The sequence below is a fragment of the Musca autumnalis genome, unplaced genomic scaffold, assembly GCF_047663935.1.
Source record: "Musca autumnalis isolate F117 unplaced genomic scaffold, ASM4766393v1 scaffold_4, whole genome shotgun sequence".
NCBI lineage: Eukaryota > Metazoa > Arthropoda > Insecta > Diptera > Muscidae > Musca > Musca autumnalis.
Genome location: NW_027411977.1, coordinates 62,039,631 through 62,061,031, shown reverse-complemented (window position 1 = coordinate 62,061,031; position 21,401 = coordinate 62,039,631). Strand labels below are relative to the sequence as shown.

General features: G+C 36.7%; 3 protein-coding genes across 7 annotated transcripts in view; 1 reads left to right on the top strand and 2 right to left on the bottom strand.

Moving 5' to 3' along the window:
- Window positions 1-2,317: 2,317 nt before the first annotated feature.
- LOC141402962 (NEDD4 family-interacting protein 1-like) lies at window positions 2,318-3,254 on the bottom strand. Its single transcript, XM_073985088.1, has 2 exons — window positions 3,248-3,254; window positions 2,318-3,183 (listed from the first exon to the last, which is right to left on the bottom strand). Exons 1-2 carry the CDS (start codon window positions 3,252-3,254, stop codon window positions 2,459-2,461), a joined length of 732 nt encoding a protein of 243 aa, XP_073841189.1. The 3' UTR covers window positions 2,318-2,458.
- A 421-nt stretch (window positions 3,255-3,675) lies between these two features.
- On the bottom strand, window positions 3,676-15,160 carry HDAC1 (histone deacetylase 1). The gene is made up of 5 exons (XM_073986414.1): window positions 14,722-15,160; window positions 14,021-14,133; window positions 10,564-11,495; window positions 4,629-4,930; window positions 3,676-4,565 (listed from the first exon to the last, which is right to left on the bottom strand). Exons 1-5 carry the CDS (start codon window positions 14,765-14,767, stop codon window positions 4,501-4,503), a joined length of 1,458 nt encoding a protein of 485 aa, XP_073842515.1. The 5' UTR covers window positions 14,768-15,160; the 3' UTR covers window positions 3,676-4,500.
- A 4,675-nt stretch (window positions 15,161-19,835) lies between these two features.
- Src64B (Tyrosine-protein kinase Src64B) overlaps window positions 19,836-21,401 on the top strand; it is a 255,864-nt gene continuing 254,298 nt past the window's right edge. For 2 of the 5 annotated variants that reach the window (XM_073983745.1, XM_073983742.1), the window contains exon 1: window positions 20,140-20,973. The gene's annotated coding sequence lies outside the window, so the exon portion shown is untranslated. Of the gene's footprint in view, window positions 20,974-21,401 lie in introns of all 5 variants that reach the window. The other 3 variants (XM_073983741.1, XM_073983744.1, XM_073983743.1) reach the window with 3 other exon arrangements.

Genomic DNA, 21,401 nt, shown 5'->3' with positions numbered 1-21,401 from the left:
GCCCCATCTAAACATGGTTAAATATTGAGTTTTTAAAGAAATTCGGGGCTTTATCTCTGAAACCAATGCGAATCTTCTTCTGACCTCTGAAGCAAATTTGTAGATAAGGACAAGAATAAAATATTTGGAGAAATAATGATCTCGAAAAACTACATTTATTGCATCAAATTTCAAAATATATGCAAAAATTCCACAATTTTTATACATTTCGCACCGTATCTCCAAAACCGTAAATTTTTTCTGAATATTTTCTTTTGAAAAATATTCCCTGGAATGTAATACACAACTCTTCAGAACATGTCATTGTTGTAAAATGCCTTTATGCCGTTGTTTTCAGTAGATTTTTCAACAACGATTTTATAAAAATGTCAATGAAATCCGAAATGCGAGAATAAACTGTTGGTGTGAACTGTGTTTGAAATACGTGTTGTAAAAAATATGATTCAAAATACCGCTGAAACGATATGAAGTAAGCATTTGAGAGTTTCAGATTGTTCTAAAGAATTGTTGAGAACTTTATTTGGTGATTTTTGCAAAAGGTTACTCGGTTCAACTCCCAATAGTTTAGCCGAATTTATTTCGGCCAGAATTTCAGCAATTATGTAAAATTGTCTATATTTTATAGATTTTGATGCCCTAGATGGAGTTTTTCTTAAGTGCTTTTTACAAAAGATAAGTTCTACTAGTTTAGTGCTACAATATTACTAAAGACAGCAAGGCCAAATTCCTATGCGTTTCTGAGATAAAGGCCTGATAAATGCAAAAAAGTGTAGATTTAGCCCGGTTTAGATGAGGCCATAAAATCCGAACTGGATCTGACAGGAGAAAACCCTACTAGGGTTTTTGTAGTCTAAATATGTACTTTCAAAAAATGCATACTAGAAGTTGTTTGCATTTTCAGTGTTGCATAGTGTCATCAAAAAATAGTTCCACAGTGATTATCATTTTAGAAAAATATACCTTTTGTGTTTTTACAATTTTAGGGATAATTATCCCAGTCATTATGGACTTACCACCGATAAAAATTGTACGGTCGTAATGTGAGCCGCAAGTGTCAGTTGTAACAATTTAAAAACGACCCTTCTTTTTTCTAGAACCACCCTCATGAAAAGACACTATAATTTTTTATTTTTTAATCTTTTATTTGTAAATAAACGCATAAATCTGCCTGGGCATTTGAAAACAAAAAATATAGAATTTTAACATATTTATAAATAGATATTCACATACATATGTACGTATTTAATAGTGTGTGTGTTTGGCTTATTTATTTTATTGTAAATAAAATAAGATTATTTTCAATAGTGGTATGGAAAGTGCAAATTTTACAATTGTGAAAAATCAGAAAAACTCAAAATATTTATACATACAATTAATATTTAAGTACGATTTCATTGTAGAAAACATTACGAACAGACGATTCGTAACAATACACTCATCAAATAGGAGAAAACAGCGGTACCAAACTTTTCTATATTGGACTTACTATAGTTTTGGTTCATGATCATCATCATATCGTACAAAATCAACTTAAAACCCCTATTTAAAGCAAATTTTCTAGAATCCAATGCGATGTTAGGAAATAATTATTCATATTTTTTTATTTACAGATATTAATTTAAAAATATTTGACTAATTAATTGCAAAAAAAAAAAAATAAGAAAGAAGTCTTTTGAATATGTTCAATAAGCAGGATATCTTAAATATCTTCCCTCCTCTTTATCTTACGATGTCGAACATGCATACAATAACCACTCAATCGGTATGAAGCTTGTTATGGCCATCTTTAGTTTTGAATGTAGTTGGAGGATATGCCACAAAGACCTGGTTCTGGTTCTGGCAGAAGAATAAAATAAAGCAATTCCCATTAGCATTGTACCAAATGAAAGCTAATGTTACCATTCGAATTTTCGTTTTCGTGTCATGAGAGCAACTAAAATCGATCATGACATAGTCCAGCAAAAAAGTTTGTTTAATACTTTTTAAAATGTACGTATTTACTGAAATTTGACTAAATTCCTGTTAGCCTTATCGATCGGGAAAAAAGAAAAGAATATTTTAAGAAATTGTCTATTAAAGTAAAAAAACACCTGATTTGCATATGTCGCTCAGCGAACACAATAATCCGGAAATTTCAATAATTCATGATTTCATAAAATGAAATCATTGCCAATGAAGAATATATGTTAACAAACCATTCAAATATTGCTTATTGAACAACAGCGACAAATAATAATAACCGTTTGAAAGAGAAATCAATTCATTATTTTTTTCGTATTCGTGTGTAACCCTAATTATCCCTTCTTATTATTTTTATTAATTTAAAAAAAATCTTCTTACTATTCTAATCATTAATATAGTTTTGTGTTTTCTTTTCTATATAACTGTTTTATAATTTGCTGGGTTCTTTTTCCTTCTCTTTACTCCATAATATTTAACATTACTCATTTTACTCTATCTAGTAGAAGAATAATAAACGTTCTTGAGCCGAGGTCGACAAAAGACGCCAAGTACGTTTAATACTAACGTATTGTATCAAAGCACGCACACAAATCAAGAAACCAAAGGCCATTATTAACCACCATAGCCACGAATTTTCGTGTGATGCCAAATCCGTTGAATGTTTAACAATTAATGTCCATTTGGCTAATGATAAACCGAACCCTGAGAGTGCACCGTAACGGGCTGCAATGGTATGACAGAAGCAGGTCAACATTAAGAAACCAATCCAATTGAATAAGAATGCCACCATAAATGCAGTGATGAACATTATATCGGTACCCAATAAATTGTTATCCGTGGAATTTGTTAAATTTTCCGCCTCAGATGCATCAATGGCAATAAATGTTAAACCACTTCCGGGTCCGCCAGTGGTGACATTTGTATCACGTAAATTCAAAAGTGGATTTGGTGGTGGTGCTAATGGTGGCGGTGGTTGTAATGTGTGTGTTGTCAGAAATCCAGGTGGCAATTCACCATTTAGTGATTTTTCCATTTGAACCTCTTCATAGGTTGGTAGTTTTCCATGATGTATGGGTATTTCTGCTGGTAATGTTGTTTGCTGTTGTTGTAGATTTTGTTGATTCAGAGCCGTCATCTGTTGCTGCTGCTGTAAATTAACATGACTGTTGGTCAACTCATAGGGGGGTGGTGCACTGAAATCAGCTTTTGGTGGACCCAAATCTAGATTCTTGCAGGTTTTTTTAAGAATATGCAAAATCCAAAGTCTACTAATGACATATTTTACAGTACATTTTGTATGCTTTTATTAAGCAAACACACGGCGATTATAAATATTTGCAATAATTTTGTCGTGTAGATGTCTTAAAATCTGAAATTTCGTAAAAATATGAAATTTCTTGAAATTTCTGTTTGCTGGGGAGATTTTTCCCACAAAAAGACACAAAATTCTCCCACAATTCAAGATAGAGAATATGTATATACTTTTTTCCCATGGGAACAAATTCCCCCAATTCGAACTTCATTCAGAATGAGGGGAGATGGGAAATGGGAAAAAAAACTCCCACAAAATTTTATTCAAAATACGAAAATGTGGGAATGGGAAAAAATTCTCAACTCCCATGCGTTCAGAATAGGGCTGATTTTTCCGTGACGACATTTTATTCACGAATAAATTCTCGATCTCGATTCTCGACCAAATAAAAGTCAATTATATTCCATATTTTAAGTATTTTATTGTTGGTTTTATTTGTGTGTTTGTTATGTACTATTGTTTTTTGTTTTGTTATGCACACATTCATACATATTAAATCTTTTTCAAAGTTATTTTATTTTATGTTGTTGTTGTATTTTATATAAATAATAACCTATAAATATATAAAGTTGAAAAATAAATAAATATTATTGAATATGTATGTATGACTGTGTGATGAGGATGTTTTTTTAGGTGTTTGTGATTTGGTTTATGTTTTCTCTTCAGAAGACTCTGTATTTTTGTTGCATACGGAACAATTGTGTTATGTTGTTTTTAGGAGAAAAATATCTGTATATGTAGTTGTTTAAGAGGTTTCTTATGTTTTTGTTTTTCTTCTTTTTTTTTTGTAGTTAGAAATTGAGGTTGTTGTCATTCTAAATATGTTACACATCTTAACTTAAAGTACATACATATATAGTAGAATTTACTTCTAAAGTATAAAATATAACGTTTTATTTTTTGCTGTTAATTATTGACGTGTTTGCTAGGGCGGAGGGGGAAGGATGAAATGAGAGAAGGCTTTAGCATCTCTATAAGAGGAATTTAAATGCCAAAAACAAATTGAAATATTCAAATTGGACAAAAAAGAAAAATTAATTGCATTTTTTCTTAAGCCTTTTAATGGAACCAACACGCCTTCAAATGGATGGGAGGAAGGAGTATACATGAGAAGTAAAAAGATCAGTACACAGCTAAAATTAAAAATTAAATAAACGCTACGTTAAATTAGGCTTAAACTTCGATGAACGTTTGATTGGTTTCTATAACCAATTACGGCCACCACGTCATATGTTGTTCTCTTTTTTGCCATCCTCACTTTTAGCAGGTTCTTCGGTTTCTGTTGTGTCCACTAAAGAAATTATCATTATTAATAACTGTGTCTTTTTTTCTTGGTTGACTTTTATCTACTTACTTTTGTCTTTGTCATCTTTGGCTTCGGAATTCTCTGTCGCCTTGCCACCTTCCTTATCGAGGCGTGGTCGTTTTCTTTGACCTTTGTATGAACGATTATCCCTTCGACCGCCTTCACCTTCATCTTCTGAATCGGAGAATTCATTGTCCGGCACAATGCGTTTATCTTTGTCTGCTTGTGTTAGTCTTTCGTCTTTGTCAACTTTATCCTCATCTTCGGACTCATCGTTGATTGCATCTTCGGGTATGGCTTGTATTTGCACACCAGGTGCATGTGGTAACATACGCAAGTTTTCAAAGAGACTGTAAATGAGAAGATATCAATGAAATATTGTAGGGGTTTGATAATTACTACTGAGCTATCTTAGCAAGCGAAAAACCCGTATTTGGGTAATATTGACCCCAACCGAGGAACCCATGGTATAATGAGAAGAATACGGCAGATGTAAGAGGAATCGGCAGAAAAGGTGGGAGAAACGCTATTTTATATTCAAAAAAATATACAACTGGAAAAGAGGTAGAGCTGAAAAATTCACAGGTGAGCAAGGTAATTTCTTAACTAGTATTGATAGTTTGTTCAGGGGTAGAGTATTATGGGATAAAACCTTTTCCAAAATGTTTGTATCTTGCAGTAGCGACGTGGCGATTTCAAAGAACCAACAGACTTGGAATCAATTACCTAATTTGGTAATTCCAGATATCTGGAAGGTGAGCCGGATCATTACTAATCGAAACCATAAACATCTCTACCAATCCACCAAACTTCTCTCCTTTCACCTATCGATCATTCCATGCGGATTTCCGACATTATGAATTCCCCCCTCTAAATTATATCACGAGTTGTCTTGCCAATTATCTTAACGGTAGATAAGCCTTCATCGAACTCCAGTTTAATAAATCCAATTTCGCAATATGAAAACGGGAGTGACGGAAAAGCGGTAGGAGAGAGAGGCCATTTTGTTCAACCTTGCGAAGCTCCTGAGTATCTTACCGGACGTTTCGGTGGTGTCGTACGGTGATATACGCGGTGAACAGGCGGCGCCAAACTCGTGTAGTGTGGTTTGTCACGGGATAGAGGAAAATCGATCAGATGTAATGGATGTAGGGAACTTTCGAGGCTGCTCTGGGGGGTTACTCTCTATTGCGATGCGTTAGAAAAATGCGATGCGTAAGGAAATTAAATGCGTCTCTAACACGTTTTCGTATCTCCTTTCGCAAGTATTTTTGTTCTTTTTTCCTTTCTGGCACCGCCGCAATCTGTAATACAAAAGCATATGTCAAAATCGTGTGTTAACGCAAATATCTTGCGCTAACAAAATACCAAACGCAAACGCATCGCAGTACAGAGTAGCCCCCTGGTCTTAGTCTACACCATGACTACTGCGACTTGCTGGTCGAATACCCAAAGCTATATATACCGTATTTCCAAGCAGAGGCGACGGTACTACCAAGTTAGCGTGAAGAGCTTCTGCGTATGAATTCTACCGAAGGCCTTCGATACCGTAAACCTTGCTAAGCTGTTCGAAGATATAGAGAGAAATTTGCCCCAAATTGTGTTTGAAACGGTGAATAAGCTAATATATGTAGGAACGCCAATCGTTTGTAGAAAGCGTTCCCTGTCCAGGTTTGTCAGGAAAGATCCTTATGATCTACAGAGAGAAGTTCCATGGTACAAACGAGAACCTCTAGAACAACGGACATATTAGGCAAGCTTGGATAACATTGCGAATGCCGTCCACGGGGACCATCGCAATTTATCGCAGCAAAGAACGCCAGCTGCCAATCCTAACACGAGTGGTTTTTGGTCAATTGAGGCGCTCAACGTCAAAACGGCCTAACCCACATGTTCAACAAAATCAGACTGACTATGGTAAGTGCTCCTAACATCGGCATGTCCAAGTAGTCGGCACTTTTTCAATTTGAACTCAAATAACTAAAAATTAAGAAAACAAAATACGAAAATAATCTTAAAAATGCTTAAACAATATTGTCAGCTAACTTTGTTAAAATCTCATTGAGCTAGGACCAATTATTGTATCGAAATTTACGTTGTTGTTGTAACAGTGTTCATTATTATGTTTGTATGTTCGTTATTCTGTTCAATGTGGCTCTGGGTCTATCTCCAGTTCCACAAAAATGGCTGCTTCAATGGGATGTGGCCACAGATCCCCTGGAGTTAGATGAGTAGGTTTGGCGGGGCAGTTGAAAAGGTGTGGACTTGAGGACCTTGTTCCTACTTTTCAGTTTGTCGCTGATAGTTGTGCCGTGTCGAATGTGACCCCTAAAATTTTGGGGCAGTTTGTGATCGGAATTCTGCTACCGTCGACCACCACATTCAACTTTCTTCCCAACTGCGCTGTCCATGTGGTGAACAGAGTGGCTGTAGATTTTGTGGTTGAAATCTGCATATTCCTCGAGTGTAAAAAGGTGGTAAGATCGGTTAAATAAGTGTTCAGTCTCTCACAGATGTCATCAGAGAAGGTACCTGATGGCAGGATCGTGCAATCATCCGCATACGTTACGATTTCGATGCGGTCTGGAGAGGTAGAGGCTAATAGCACCCACCTTGGGAACTCCCTGTTTCACTTTACGGTGTTTGGACTTTTTGTTCCTGATTCCACGTACGACTGGCGTCCACACATATAATTGACTATCCAACGTTTAAAGCTTGGCCGGAGGGTTGTCTGCTCAATGCCCTCAAACAGCGTAGAGTGCCTGACTGTATTAAAGGCTTTTGATAAGTCAAGCGCCACCATCACTGTTCTATCTCACGGCGGTCTCTGGTTGAGTCCTTGACAAATATATGTGGAGATGGCGTGCAGCGCTGTTGTTGTTGTAGCAGCATCTAATGCTGGGTTGGCAGCCGCTGGCCGAAAAACGTTTGGTTTCGGGTCAATACGGTACGTAAGAACCCGCTGCCGTGGGATTGTGTGCAGCGCTGTTGTCGTGCTGTGCTGCTTACGGAATACATGCTAATGATCGGCAACTTGATAGCTATTTCTGATACTGTGTACCGGGCGACAATAGCGAAATCGGTCTGTACGAATCACTTTTGCTGGCATCCTTGCCTGGCTTCCGTAGTGGGACCACCATGCCCATTTTCCAGACTTCGGGAACAATGAGGGTAGCTAGCGACAAGTTGGGTTCCATCAGGGCCCAACGCTTTGGATGATTTAGCATTCCTGATGGCATTGGCAACATCATCCATTGTAAACTGTGGTGGCTTATCCTCGGCAAGGAGAGATCTGATGCGATGTAATACTCTTATCTTCGCCCTCTGAATCTCGGGGTGCTGGACAAACTGTCGATTGAAATAACTTGCACACCTCTTCGGGTCAGTCAACGTAACGTCGCCAATCGTGGCTGAGGTCCTATCTTCCTTCTTTCCAGGGTTCGAGAGTCACTTAAGCGTTCCCCAAAATTCAATTATATCGGCTCCGATGTGGTAACTCTTCAGATGAATTAACCATTTGTTCCGCTTATGCTCCCCGACCAACCTGTTAACTTCCAGTGTCGGCTCCCTGGCTCTGGGGTCATTGGGGTTGGCTCGACGAAACTCATTAGCTAATTCCGTCGCCTCTGCTGGGAAGTTTGGTCTTACTTCGGGTATTCGATCAGCAGGGTATGGCGAGCGGCTGCTGCTGTGATGAGGTCTCGGAACGTCCTTTCCGCTAGCCGAACATCAAAAGGATTGGTCAGTTCTCTGAAGCGGTGATTGGTGAACTCTCTGAAACTCGGCCAACCAGCATTCTTATGATTGACGAATGTGCGGAGTTCAGAGGTGATGAAAGCGGGTGGTCTAATGGAGACGGTCTGATCCAAGGCAAATGACGGGTTGCCAGGTAACGTCATGTGACACTGTGATCTGTGACACTCTCCTCTAATTCTGGAAGGGGCGTCCTCATTGACCGTGCAAAACGTAGAACTATCAATCTGCTCAGCCAGCCTGGTACCCCTCTGGACGTTTCCCAGGGCCGAATGCCACATCTCATGATGCGCATCAGAGAAGTGCACAAGTAGCTGATTTTGACACTCATAAGCCACATGCTGAAAAACAAGCGTATGTGCGGCTTGCTACTCTAAAAAATAAATGCAAGTGTTGCTTGCCATTCTCAAAATATGTACGAGTGTGGCTAGCCACTCAAAAAATAAGTTATTTAAAAATGGATATTTTTTGACACTTGCGTATGCTTTGCCAAGTAGTTTTAAATACACAATAACAATTTCTGTCTTACTTTTTTGCTCATTGCACATCAAGTATTGTTTTCAACCCTTGTAATTCAACCGATTGACTCGTGCTCTCCGAGAGAATGAGAGCTAAGATCAGTGATTTTCAAACGTTAAAAGAACATGCAAAAACACACATAACATTCCAAGCAAATAAAGAAAAGCATACACAAACGAAACAACAACAAATAAAATTACAATTGTTTATTTTTTGTAGTGTTGTGTGTGTGCTTCCACTTGATAAGTCACTTGGCAAACTATCTACGATTGCGAGTTTTGTAACAGTGCAAAATATGATGAATACTTGTTTTACTTATTACGCACAAGCAACGGTCTTGATGCGTCGCAAGTATTTTTGGTGGTGGTGGAAAAAATACCGAGTGCGAGAAAACACATGCGTTAAAATAGCAAAAGGCCCAAAAAACTTGTGCGTGCTCAATTGGCTTACGGGGGCAAGTAACTCATTGATGATCTCTGATGCGCATTAAAGTCCCCCAGGACCAGACGATTATGACCTTCCAAAAGCGGGTCAATGTCAGGCTCGTAATCTGAGATACAGCTATTTCTCGGCGGATGTATACATTCAGCAACTCTATCTCGGCAGCTCCACACCTGACTGCTACACCATACATTCCATGTACGGGTCATTAGAGACAGGCTCAAGCGTGATAGGTCTGTATTGGACAGACTGGTGCAATAGGAAAGCTAACCACCCACCTCCACTTGCGATCCATCCTTAGCAGGTTGTAACCATCACAACGTTGTAACCATCACAACGTTGTAGCTACAGTTGTTGTTGAGCTTGGTTTCTTGCACCGCCACGACCTTGATATTCTTCTGACTCATGAAATCTACTATTTCCTCGATCTTACCTCGGAGTCCATTGCAATAAAATTGCAAAAAGGATGCATTGTCTGGGATTGGGACAACAACAGCGGTTGCTGTCAAGGGGACTGCGGGGGAGTTTTATAATCTGACGACGAGGGAGTTTCGTAATCCGATTACGACTCACTGGAGGCTGTGTTCACGCAGCATGCAGCAACATAGTCCCTGTCGTAGTCCCTCACGTGGACAAGTCCAGAGCAACCCCATAGCTACACCAGTTCTGACATCTATTGCTTCTCACCCAACACAGAAAAACGAAACAAATACAAACATATGTACACTGAGGTGGCAGCCGCTGGCCGGAACGCTGATGTTGTGTGGTTCCGGGTCAATCCGGTACGAAAGAACCCGCTGCCGTGGGATTGTATCGAAATTAAAGTTTTTATCAGTGAGAGGTTTTCAACACAACCGAAAATGCAAGTTTCTTAAGAAATAAAATTTTAGAGATTTTAACCTTATAAGCTCTGTAATTATATTAAAACGTAGAAATTTTCAACAAAATTGTTGTTGTATAAAAGATTTAGTTTTATCAGGTAGTATAACCTAGTATTATACAATGCAAAAGGGAGTTTTTTCTATTATTTATTTTAAAAGCTTCCGGATAGATCTTTATAGCCTGTTTGATTTTTTAAACATGTGGTTTAGACCGCTTTTGCGCTAGCTGCCTCAATTAATTCGTACCGGGTCCGATTGTTAAATTACCTAAATTGTTACAATGTTTATATACCCGGCCTCGTTTTTAATAATCCTTCTCTTTACGTCATATAAGTCCATTTCTTAATAAAAATAATATTAAAATTAATTGTGAATAAAAGAATACTCACCGATTTCTTATCTTTTCCAAATATTCTGTTGTATTTTGATTTGTCATATTGCTGGGGCTAATGTGAAGTTTAAAGTCTGGACCAAAGTATTCAAAGTAATCGTTGTAGGGTAATTCATTGGCAATTTCCACACCGAGTGCCACTGATGTTTCATATGTCCAACAACGTGATACATTACGAATTGTATAGCCTCCACCACCGACCATTAAGAAGGGCAGATTATATTTCTTTACAAACTCGACACAACGACCATGTCCTTTAACGGTGAGATTGAAACAACCCAAACGATCACCAGTCAACGAATCAGCACCACATTGTAGAACAACAGCTGCGGGTTGAAAAGTTTCCATCACTTTTGATATGATTGGTTCAAATATTGATTCATACGCCTCATCATCCATTCCATCACGTAGGGGTATATTAACAGCATAATATTTACCCTTGCCCGCGCCAATATCACGTAAATCACCAGTGCCAGGGAAATATTCACCATATTTGTGAAAACTAACTGTCATAACACGATCTGTTGTATAGAAAGCTTCTTCTACACCATCACCATGATGGACATCGATGTCAATGTAAAGAACACGTTGGTGATATTTCAACAGTTCCAATATGCCCAAAACAATATCATTGACATAACAGAAACCAGAGGCCTCCGATTTTTTAGCATGATGTAGACCACCACCCCAATTGATGCAAATTTCGGAGGCCTGTTTGTTCAATTTAACGGCAGCAGCAACCGAACCGCCAGCAGAAAGTTGACAGAACTCATAGAGACCATCAAAGACGGGACAATCTTCGCCAACGTTAAATCGTTGCATTTGTTTGTTATATTCAGTCATATTATCGGGTCGTATGGAACGTAGGAAGCGAACATATTCATCTGAATGGAATTTGGTCATTTCATCGGCAGTGGCTTTGTGGGGACGCTGTAAAGAAGAAGAAATCATGTGTTTAAAACAAAGTAGCATAGAATACTCATATTATTTACTATATTGCAAGGCTGATTACGAAAGTCTCAATCGAACACAGTCTCAATCCTCCTCAGTAGCTTTAAGGAGTACCAAAAAAAGGCAGCCATAGTGCAATTCCCTTAGGATATGAAAAATCGACCGCAACAGAGAGACCGATCCTTCTCAGGCAAGATGATCTGACTAAGGAGATTGTGAGGGGAAGAACGACGACTCCCCATATCCCATATTAAAAGTAGCCAGGGAAAGGAAGGATAATCACGCCTATATAATGGTAGTGGATTGACAAGACCCCAGGTGATGTTTCGGAAGCGCAACTCCTTGAGTTTTGGCTGAAACTGCGATTCTTGAGGCGTTTCGAAAGGAAATATCCTCATATTGCGAAATCTATCCTTTCAATCGAGCTGATTCCAATCTCTGGTTCGGTTGCTACCCAGCAAAATGTTCGATGCCAAAGATGCCATTCAATTTTATATGAGCGTGGACCCCAAAAGATGCTGTTCCACCAATGCTTTGGCATGTCATTTTCACCAACCCTTTGCAATGACATTATCATTACGACGAGAGTTTAAACAGCGTTGGTTGTGACTTCGAGTCTCCGGCAACATCAAGCGTATTGTAAATAATTAATCTTATATATTTAGAAAAATGTGTGTAAACAAAAAAACCAAAATTCAACTCTATTGGACCGATGGAATGGGTTCAAATGCTGATAAAAAAAATCGGATCTTTCACGACTTCCTTTGCATTTCTCCAAATGCTAATGGAAAGATCGGATCTTTCACGACTTCGTTTGAACCAATCCAAAAAATGCCATGAAATCACGTGATCGCATCGAACACCTTCCTTCAAATTTTGTTGGGTAATTACACCGACCGGAAGAGTGCAAAAACGGAGGCTAGTAATTTGATCCCGACAACAGCAAAATTACAGTTACTACCAAAAGGCGTCCAGTTTGGCGGTAGGAAAAGCCGTTGAAACAGCCACACAAATGCTTACCTAGTGTGACAGCTTCGTCTGTAAAGAATGCTTCGTCTGGGGAAAGAAGAACAGGAAAGGTTAAGCAACTCCGAGGATACAAGGAACTGGCACGCACACAAATCACTGCAAGTCCACAGTCTCCCAACATGTTCAGCCCTTCTAGGAAGTTGGAAAGAGAATATATAGTGCTGCAAGTAGCCAAATGGGTTGAACGACTGAAGGACTCCAAATCGATTGAACACAATTCACAAAAGGCGACTGTGAATAGAGTGATGGGACCGAGGTTACTTATTGTAAAATAGTGAAGAAAAGTCGTCCTGTGATTACCGGCAAGGAAAAACACGGACAAAAACTCTATCATCTGTCTAAAGAGAACTCACAGGAGTCATCAAAATCTGCGAGTATGATTGCCTCATATAACCATTTAGTAGCAGCCATTTATAAGACTGATCCTGAAGGTAAGATCATTGGGTGTTGTTAAAAGTTCGTCTGGGGAAGATCATAGCCCCTGACGATGTAGACGACAGCAAGACCGGCTTTGGAATATCAGCAATCTACAAGGATGTCAAAGTTGGTTATCAAATGTCAGAATGGGAAATCTAAAGATTTCCTCATCCAGACAATAACATGAACGCACTTTTGAATGGCTCAGACACTTTTGCACTTAAATCCAATTTAAGGTCACCTCTTACATCGTATTGAAATTTTCATAGCGACTAGTCCTTCCGATAATAACTGAAACAGAAAAAAATTAACAAGCCCCTGAAAAAGTTCAAAATTTTTGCAGGTTTTCAAATCATTTTGATATAGGAAACACCTTTCCGAACAGTTTAGTGCCAAAGTAAAGACAAGGGGACAGAGCACAGAGTCAACTTGTCAAAATCCTCCATATAAATAATGAGGGCTTTAATGTTCCACTTGGGTTCAGATGGACCCAACATTTTTATCGCAAGTACAACTCGGAATACTGATAATGTCATATACATATAGGCTCAACAGATCTAAAAGAGGCCTAAAGACAGGAAATTATACTAGCCAGGCCAAGTTTTTCTTCCGTCCTTACGAGAAATGGTTAATCCCGGACAAAAATGTTAATTCTAATGAAATTTTTTTTTGCCACACAAGACCATGCAAAGACTGTTTTCGACAATTCTTAAGTAAATTTACGCAGACGACGGAAGTGCTATAGCTGTACAGCGATAGTGATTTAGTTCAACATATTACAAAAGTTTAGTTGGCAAAGCCCTGTTGTGAGAATGGATAAAGTTACTCCAGATAAATGTGTTTTTCTGAAAAATTTCGGAAGAAATTGGAGTAGCGCTCAAGGCAGAGGCACTTGGAAGACTACGTTTTTGATTCCGAAATCAAACCTTTTGCTATAATCATCAAGTAGGATCATCTTTGCTATGGAATTATTATTTTGGACTATACTCAAGTAATAACTGAAACATTAAAATTTGTATTAAAAATATGTTCAAATAATTTTCCAAAATACAACTTACATAAATTTCCATTTTTCTATAGAGCCCATAGTTGAGCAACAGATTATGGGTCATACGTATACGATGAGGTTTCATGGGATGTCCCTGGCCATAGTAGTAGTTGCCAATATCACCTGAAAATGAAAAATTAAAAATAAAAGAAAAATTAAATATTATTTCTTAAAATATGCAAAATAAACACTTTTACAAAATAATCAAATAAAATTAATATTCCGCTGTTGAAACAAAAAAGCAAAAAAGCATTTTTAAATCGAGAGTCCCTACAGCGTCATATGTTTTCACACACAACAATACACTTTTCTTGCAAACGACGACCATACGCACTTAGAGTACACAAAAAACGCGCACATTCCACAAACAACAACAAAAAATAGCAAGCATCTGCGATGTGATGTACTTTGTATACGTCGTGCAAACGTCGACAGAGAGATGCCTTAAAAGACGACTATCGTCTTGCAATTCACACGTCGTCCACGGTATGGTCGTTTGCACAAAGTGTTCTGTGCCTCAAAATGTGCTATGAGAGTTGAAAAGCCGATGGTACAGTCGTTTTAAATTATAAATATTTATACAAAAGTCGTGAGAATTTCATTAGCCCCACATAAATGAATGACCAATGTTTTCTTTTCGCGGCGAATAATATTGAATGAATAGAATATATTTTACATTTTAAAAACATTAATAAATTATTTATTACTTACTGTCATAATAATAGCAAACTCTTTTTTTACTATGGGCAGACTGCATGATGATGAATTTGTTGTTTATTTAACGTTTAGTTTGAAATGTTTTCGCACTATATTTTTCTGCGTTTTAAACTATTTAATAATGTATTTCCTTTCAAACTATCTTTCACTGTTTTTGCCCAGTCAATTTGTTGATCAAAAAGTGAAGTGATGGTGGGTTCCCCAAAGAAGCGCGTCTTTACTGGGCGAATTGTTTTTGGAAACGTCGTCTGTCCAAATCAATCCGAGATTTTTATTCAACGAATACAAGAGAATGACAGGGAGAGCGATTGTTGTCAAACTTTTTTAGAATTGCCAATTGTTTATATTTTAGTGACGGTCCGAAGTTGGTTGCAGTTGACAGGGTTGTTATTTTGTAACAGCAGTTTTACTGTGGATTAGTCGTTAACGTAACGTGCGCTGAACCGAAATGTAAATTATAAAAATCAAAAAATTGAAAGCAAGAACTGAGTAATCGAATATAAAATAAAATGGTCTGTTCCTTTATGGGCCAAATACATACGGTCGGTTGTGCGACGCGTTGCGCGTTGAAAACAACAACCACATGAAAAATGTGTAAGTGATGCCAAGTTTGTTCTTGAAGTTTTCATGTGGTTGTTGTAGCGCGACGCTCAACGCGCCGTATGTGCCGAGCCCTTTACTCTTGAAAATGGTAAAACCGGCAAAAGTAGTATAAGTTGTAAACTGCTCCCATATGAATTGTATTGTGCCTGAAGTAAAGGAACGCTTTTCGAGTAAAAAGTGGTAAAACTGGAAGATTCTTGCACGTAAAGGAACACAGCTAAAAGCTTTGTTCAAGAACTAAAAAGATTTTACAATTTTTACGACTTTTACACATTTTACCCGAAAACCAGTTCCCGTACACAAAAAAGTTGTAAAATGTTGATTTCTCTTTAAACAAAAATGGCGCTAAATGACGCTCTCTTTAAAAACTTTTTACTTGACAAATTTGAGCGTGTAAAAAATAGTAACATGGTTGCCGACGTCTGATTGAAGCCCCCGGCACATACGGTACGTTGTGCGACGCGTTGCGCGTTGAAAACAACAACCACATGAAAAATGTGTAAGTGATGCCAAGTTTGTTCTTGAAGTTTTCATGTGGTTGTTGTAACACAACGCTCAACGCGCCGTATGTGCCGAGGCCTTGACTGGTAAGTTGACTTTGACATTTGTTCCAGCTTTTTTGACGTTTTTTCCATTTTTGCGTTTCCGAACTTTTTGAAAAAACTTTTGTGTGAAAACTATTTTTCTCTGTTTCTGTCCTTTACGACCCATCAAAAAATTTTGAAAGTTGTGCAATTGGAGTTATGATTTCACAACATCTTTCGATGCAGTCCAACAGAGTTATGAAAAATGCACTCCTTTCGATACATTTTATAAGCAGTTACTGTAGAGATCCCTACAGAAAAAACAGTTGGTTGATCCCTACACATTTCTTCAAAAGATAAACAAGAGTGTATACATTTCGAAGAATTTGTTATAAAATAAAGAAATAACGACTTATACCCTGGTTACACTATTGAAGGTTAACCCACTGGGTTTAATAGATCCAGTGGGTTAATCTTTGCTGGTTACACTTAGCTTTTCGAGGATATAAACTGTCAGCTGTTGTTTGTTTACGTATACATACAAAATAACTAATAAAGTCGTGTTTTACACTTTTACAATTTCTCGTATGAGATATCGTCCCCTCTTTGCTCATATTGGTATATTTTACACACAGGGATACATTTTTGTATCATGGTATCAAGCGTACTTTTTGTTAAAAAAGTGTCTAATGTAAAAAACATATATAATTTTATGATTTTCAAATAACTTTAGATTTATTAACTCCATAAAATCTCATGCGACCAATCGTAAACGTGTAAAACACGACAAACTCTGTTGCAAAAACAGTTGCAACTTTTGGTACTTTTTGAGTAGAGTTGGATTTTTTTGCACAAATACCGAATACAACACTGTATTTTTGGTGGATTTGTGCCGGATTTAAAATAAACCCAGTCGTGATAGGATTTAATTTTTGTATGGCAAATCTGGTCAGATTTGACCAGATTAAGCAATAAATCCTCATAAAGTGGGTTAACCCGGCAAAAAACTGTAGTGTAACCGCACTATTAGAGGTAGTTTACACTATCTATCAATGTCATATGACACGAAATAAAAACATTCCATATTTACTCACGGAGGCAATGTGGAGACGTTTTTTGCTGGTGTGGACGCACAGACTAAATGGCGTAAGGAAAATCTCCAATATTACACATATTAGCGAATATATAACGATGGAAAATTTCATGTCATATGACATTTACATATAGTGTAAACTACCCCTTAAGTTGCGAACATTTTTGCGTAATTTACGAGACGGACATTTCCAATGGAGTGGAGTTGGAGTCCATGTCGAAAGCTGAACTATTGATGGGAAGGCAACATAAAAAAACTTCAGGATGATGAAAGAAAATTCGATGCACTTGGATTAAATCGAGAAAGGAGGAAGTAAGAAGTAAGCTCAAATGTGATTGAATTGAATGGAAACTTTTTTAATTTGTGTTTAAAGTTCTTTGTGTTCTTGTTTTACACAAATAATAAATGTATTTTATTTATTTTGAGATATTTCGCAATGGCTTGCATTTTAATTGCATCTTTAGACTGATTAAAAATGCAATCCGAAGAATGCATATAAATTCAATCCAAAGCACTGCATCTTAAGTTGTGATTTGGATCGAAAATGGAGTGCATCCTAGCTGTGTGCTGTGGAAGCGAAATGGAGTGCATCATAGCTGCGCGCTCTCTTGTAAAATTCATAAGTGAATTCATAGGAAAAGATGTACTCCAACGGAAATTGTACCGTACATTTGTAGTGATTCAAGTGCATCCGTGGATGCAAACTTCTTGCTGGGAGTATTTACTTTACCTGGGCCCTAATTACGACATTCAATTCGATCGAGTATTTGCTCGTGAATGAAAAACTCGAACTATAAAAACCTATTCACACCAACAACCGTACATTTACTAACTCTTATGTTACACGCTGGAACTTTCATACGAAACTTTCTCATTATTTTGGCGTTCTTAGGTCGAGTTCCCCATTACAGTAATTTCATAAAATTACTTTTGTATGGAACTCGATCTGTGAACGCCAAAATAATGGGAAAGTTTCGTATGAAAGTTTTAGCGTGTAACAGAAGAGTAAGGTAGATGCATTGTTATGTTGTTACAACAATATCAAGAAGTTTTACAAAAATCAATCATTTCGTACATTTTTCTATCACAACATCATTCCGAAATTATTACCCAAAGTATTATTCAACGATTTCAAAAAATATTTAAATTTGTTCATTAATAATTTTTGGCCTGTTCCCGTAATTTATAAAGTGGTAAAAGTCGTTAACGATTTTCATATAAATTTTGTGTACGGGAACGCAAAATGTGTAAAAGTGGTAAAAATTGTAAAAACTTTTTAGTTCTGGAACAGAGCTTTTGTTTTTTAGTTTTTTTGCTTTAAAATAAACACATTTGGGTTGTTCCTTTACTTTTGAAAATGGCAAAACCGGCAAAAGTAGTAAAAGTTGTAAAATGTTTCCATATGAATTGTATTGCGTCAGAAGTAAAGGAACGCTTTTTGAGTAAAAAGTGGTAAAAATTGAAGATTCTTGCTTGTAAAAGAACAGAGCTATTTTTTATCATCTACCTTCTTAAGGTTCTTTAGTCCCGGACCACACTACAGTAATTTCACTGAAATTTTGACATGAAATTATCCGTCTCTAGATCGAGTTCCATAGTAGAGTAAAATCATAAGTTGATGGTCAGACTAGCACGATTTCAACATGGCGACGTCAAGTTTATAGGCGAGGGGTATGAAGTAGTGAAACCCATGTACATGGTTTTCTGTGTTTGTTGTGTTGCCTCTTCTTGTTGTTCGTTGCAAGATTTTTTCTTCCATTTTCTTTCATTTTTATTTTCTCAAGCAAACGTCTACAACAAAGCAAGCATAAAAAGATTTAATAAAAACATTTAATTAATGAAATAGTGAAAATGTAACTATTAATATTAATTTAATTATTAATGTTAATTATTTTGTGTTGTTTTTAGTTTATTTATATTCGTTTTGTTTTATTGGTATGAGAAACACAACAAACGCGAATGGTAAAATAAAGAGGACACGCAAAGATCTTAAATTTCACGTTAACGTGTGTGGACATTAACGAAATTTGAAAAGAAACTTTAACGAAATTGGTTTCATGAAACCTTGCTAGTCTGACCATCGACATAGTAGAGTAAAATCATAAGAGTGCTGTAGTGGGGAATTCTAGGTAAGAACGCCTAATTTCATGAAATTTTTTAAATGAAATTCATACTAGTGTGGACCAGGACTTAAGAACACATAGGTTTTCATAATTCGATTTTTTCATTCACGAGGATATATTCGATCGTATCGAATGTCGTAATTAGGCCCCTGGGGCTGGATTCTTGTTGTGTGAAAATTTAAAATGAAAAATATTTCCTGTATAATCTTTTTCATTTGAAAGTTTTTTTCCTTTATAAAAGTTTTCATTTCACATTTTCATAGAAAAAGAATTGATCCCCTGGTTTGTTCTACCATGCTCGTTAGTGTTGAATTGGTAAAATATGCCGCAGTTGTTACGTCGTTATTCATGGTACAATTACTTAGGTAGATGCCTCAGCCCAGCTGATCGAATCTAAAACGTCAAAAAACTAGGAATTCGCCATGAAAAATCAAAACAAAAAACCATATGATTCGGTAAGTAAGAGATAGCATATGTTGACTTTATAGACAAACACAAGCGATAAAAATAGACAACAAGAGATCATTCGGCGAAAATTTTGACAGTTTACATTACAAAAAAAGTTGCTTTGTTGTAGCAATTCGCCGATGCATCTACCTTTCTTATTGTACCATGGTCGTTATTGAACAATTCAACATTTCAAAGAATTGGTAAACAATATGGCATCTCATTAGCCGGCGAATTGGAAAAAGGGAAAATGAAGAAAAACAAATATAAAAACGAAAATAATAACAAAGAGGAACAAGCAAGCGAATAAACATAGTTGGATAAAAAGGTATCGGTTGGGTTAAAAACAACAATACGATATTATTCTAAATAAAAACACTGTAATAAAGCTATTTAAAAAAAAGATAATGTCATAATTATATATTGTCGATATTAGTTTGGTTTTCTGTTGTATCTCTATTAAAACAATATAAAAAAGATAACAAAAGATAATTTTAATTTTGCCACCAATAACAGTTGCATATTTTGGGTTGAAGAACGAAGGACACAAAAATTAACGCAGAGTTGTTTTCTTTTGGACTGGTGTAAACATTTTTACAGCAACTTTTCAACTTTTTCGTTCAGTCTTGGTTGGTGCGTTTCGTCGTGTGTGAAGATTTATCTGCTCAGTGTGTTTTTGCCGTAACGTTGTCGTAGAGAATAAATAAATCTAAATAAAAATTAAATTATAGTTTTTTGTAATCACTTTTAGTGGCTTATTAAGCCACAATTTAAGCAGAATTATTTCTGTGCACAAACTTCAGAGAAAAAGTAAGTTTGTGTGTGAAAAAAGAAAAACAAAATACATAAATTAAAAAGGCGAACGACAGAGAAAATGTCATGTAAATTGAAGTTAAAACATGTGTGAAAAAAAGAAGTGAAGTGAAAAATATATGTAAAGAACAACTCCAAACAGGCTCTTCTCACATATCGGTAGTTGAAAATATATGGAGTTATTGGTGATGCAAAAGCAAATAAAACAGAAGTTTTTGTTTTTTTATTATTAAAAAAGCAAACAGATCAAATCTTATCAAAAATTGAAGTTACCTATGAAAGAATTAATCAAGAGAGAGAAAGAATGAAAGCATAGAAGAAACAAACCAAACAAAACAACGAATAAATATAAACAAATTGAAATTAATTCAATTAATTTAATGTTGTGTGCTCTGCCACTGCGACGGCGGTAACCAACATCACATCGGTACATCGGTGGCGACTGCATTGTGTTTGTGTGTGGTACGACAGTGCGTGAGTGCGAACATGTGTGAGTGTTTGTGCGCATATTGAAAAAGAGAGGATTGGATTGTGTTGAGTGAACAAAACGAACAAAAAAAGACGAAGAAAAAAGGTGGAGGCCGTTTATGGTGGTCGCGCTGGTTGGCTCCGTCCGTTCGGTGTTTGGCTGTTACTGGTTTGGGTGTGTGCGTATGTTTTGTCTGTCATATTTTCCACACTCTCTCCCCCTGTTTCGCTATCCCTCACCATGTAGTGAGGACTGTAGTGTTGTTGTTTTTATTTATTTATGTTGCATCTTTTTTTCTACTTCAATTAAATGAATTAAAAGAATTTCTTCCTCATTTTTTGTTAACAAAAAAGCACTGGAAATTAAATGTTTGCATTTTATTTCCATTGCCATTGGAAACTTTTCATTTTTGCATACTTTTTTTCTTCTCTACTACTTATGTGGTGTCATTACTTGTTTAACTTCGTTTTCTATCCGGTGATTTTTATTTTGTTCTGCTTATACTGCCTGCCCCTCCCCTTGTCATTCCTTAGTCCTTTTTTGTTGGCTTTTTTGTGTATAATTTTCTTTTACCTTTGTTAAATATTGTACTCTGGCCATAC

Excerpts from the sequence above, each read along its gene's own strand:
- HDAC1 (XM_073986414.1), bottom strand. The coding sequence starts at position 14,767 with ATGCAGTCTGCCCATAGTAAAAAAAGAGTTTGCTATTATTATGACA. Across the intron at positions 14,134-14,721 it reads AGTTTGCTATTATTATGACA|GTGATATTGGCAACTACTAC; the intron begins GTAAGTAATAAA and ends TTTCATTTTCAG. Across the intron at positions 4,931-10,563 it reads TTGGAAAAGATAAGAAATCG|TCTCTTTGAAAACTTGCGTA; the intron begins GTGAGTATTCTT and ends TCTCATTTACAG.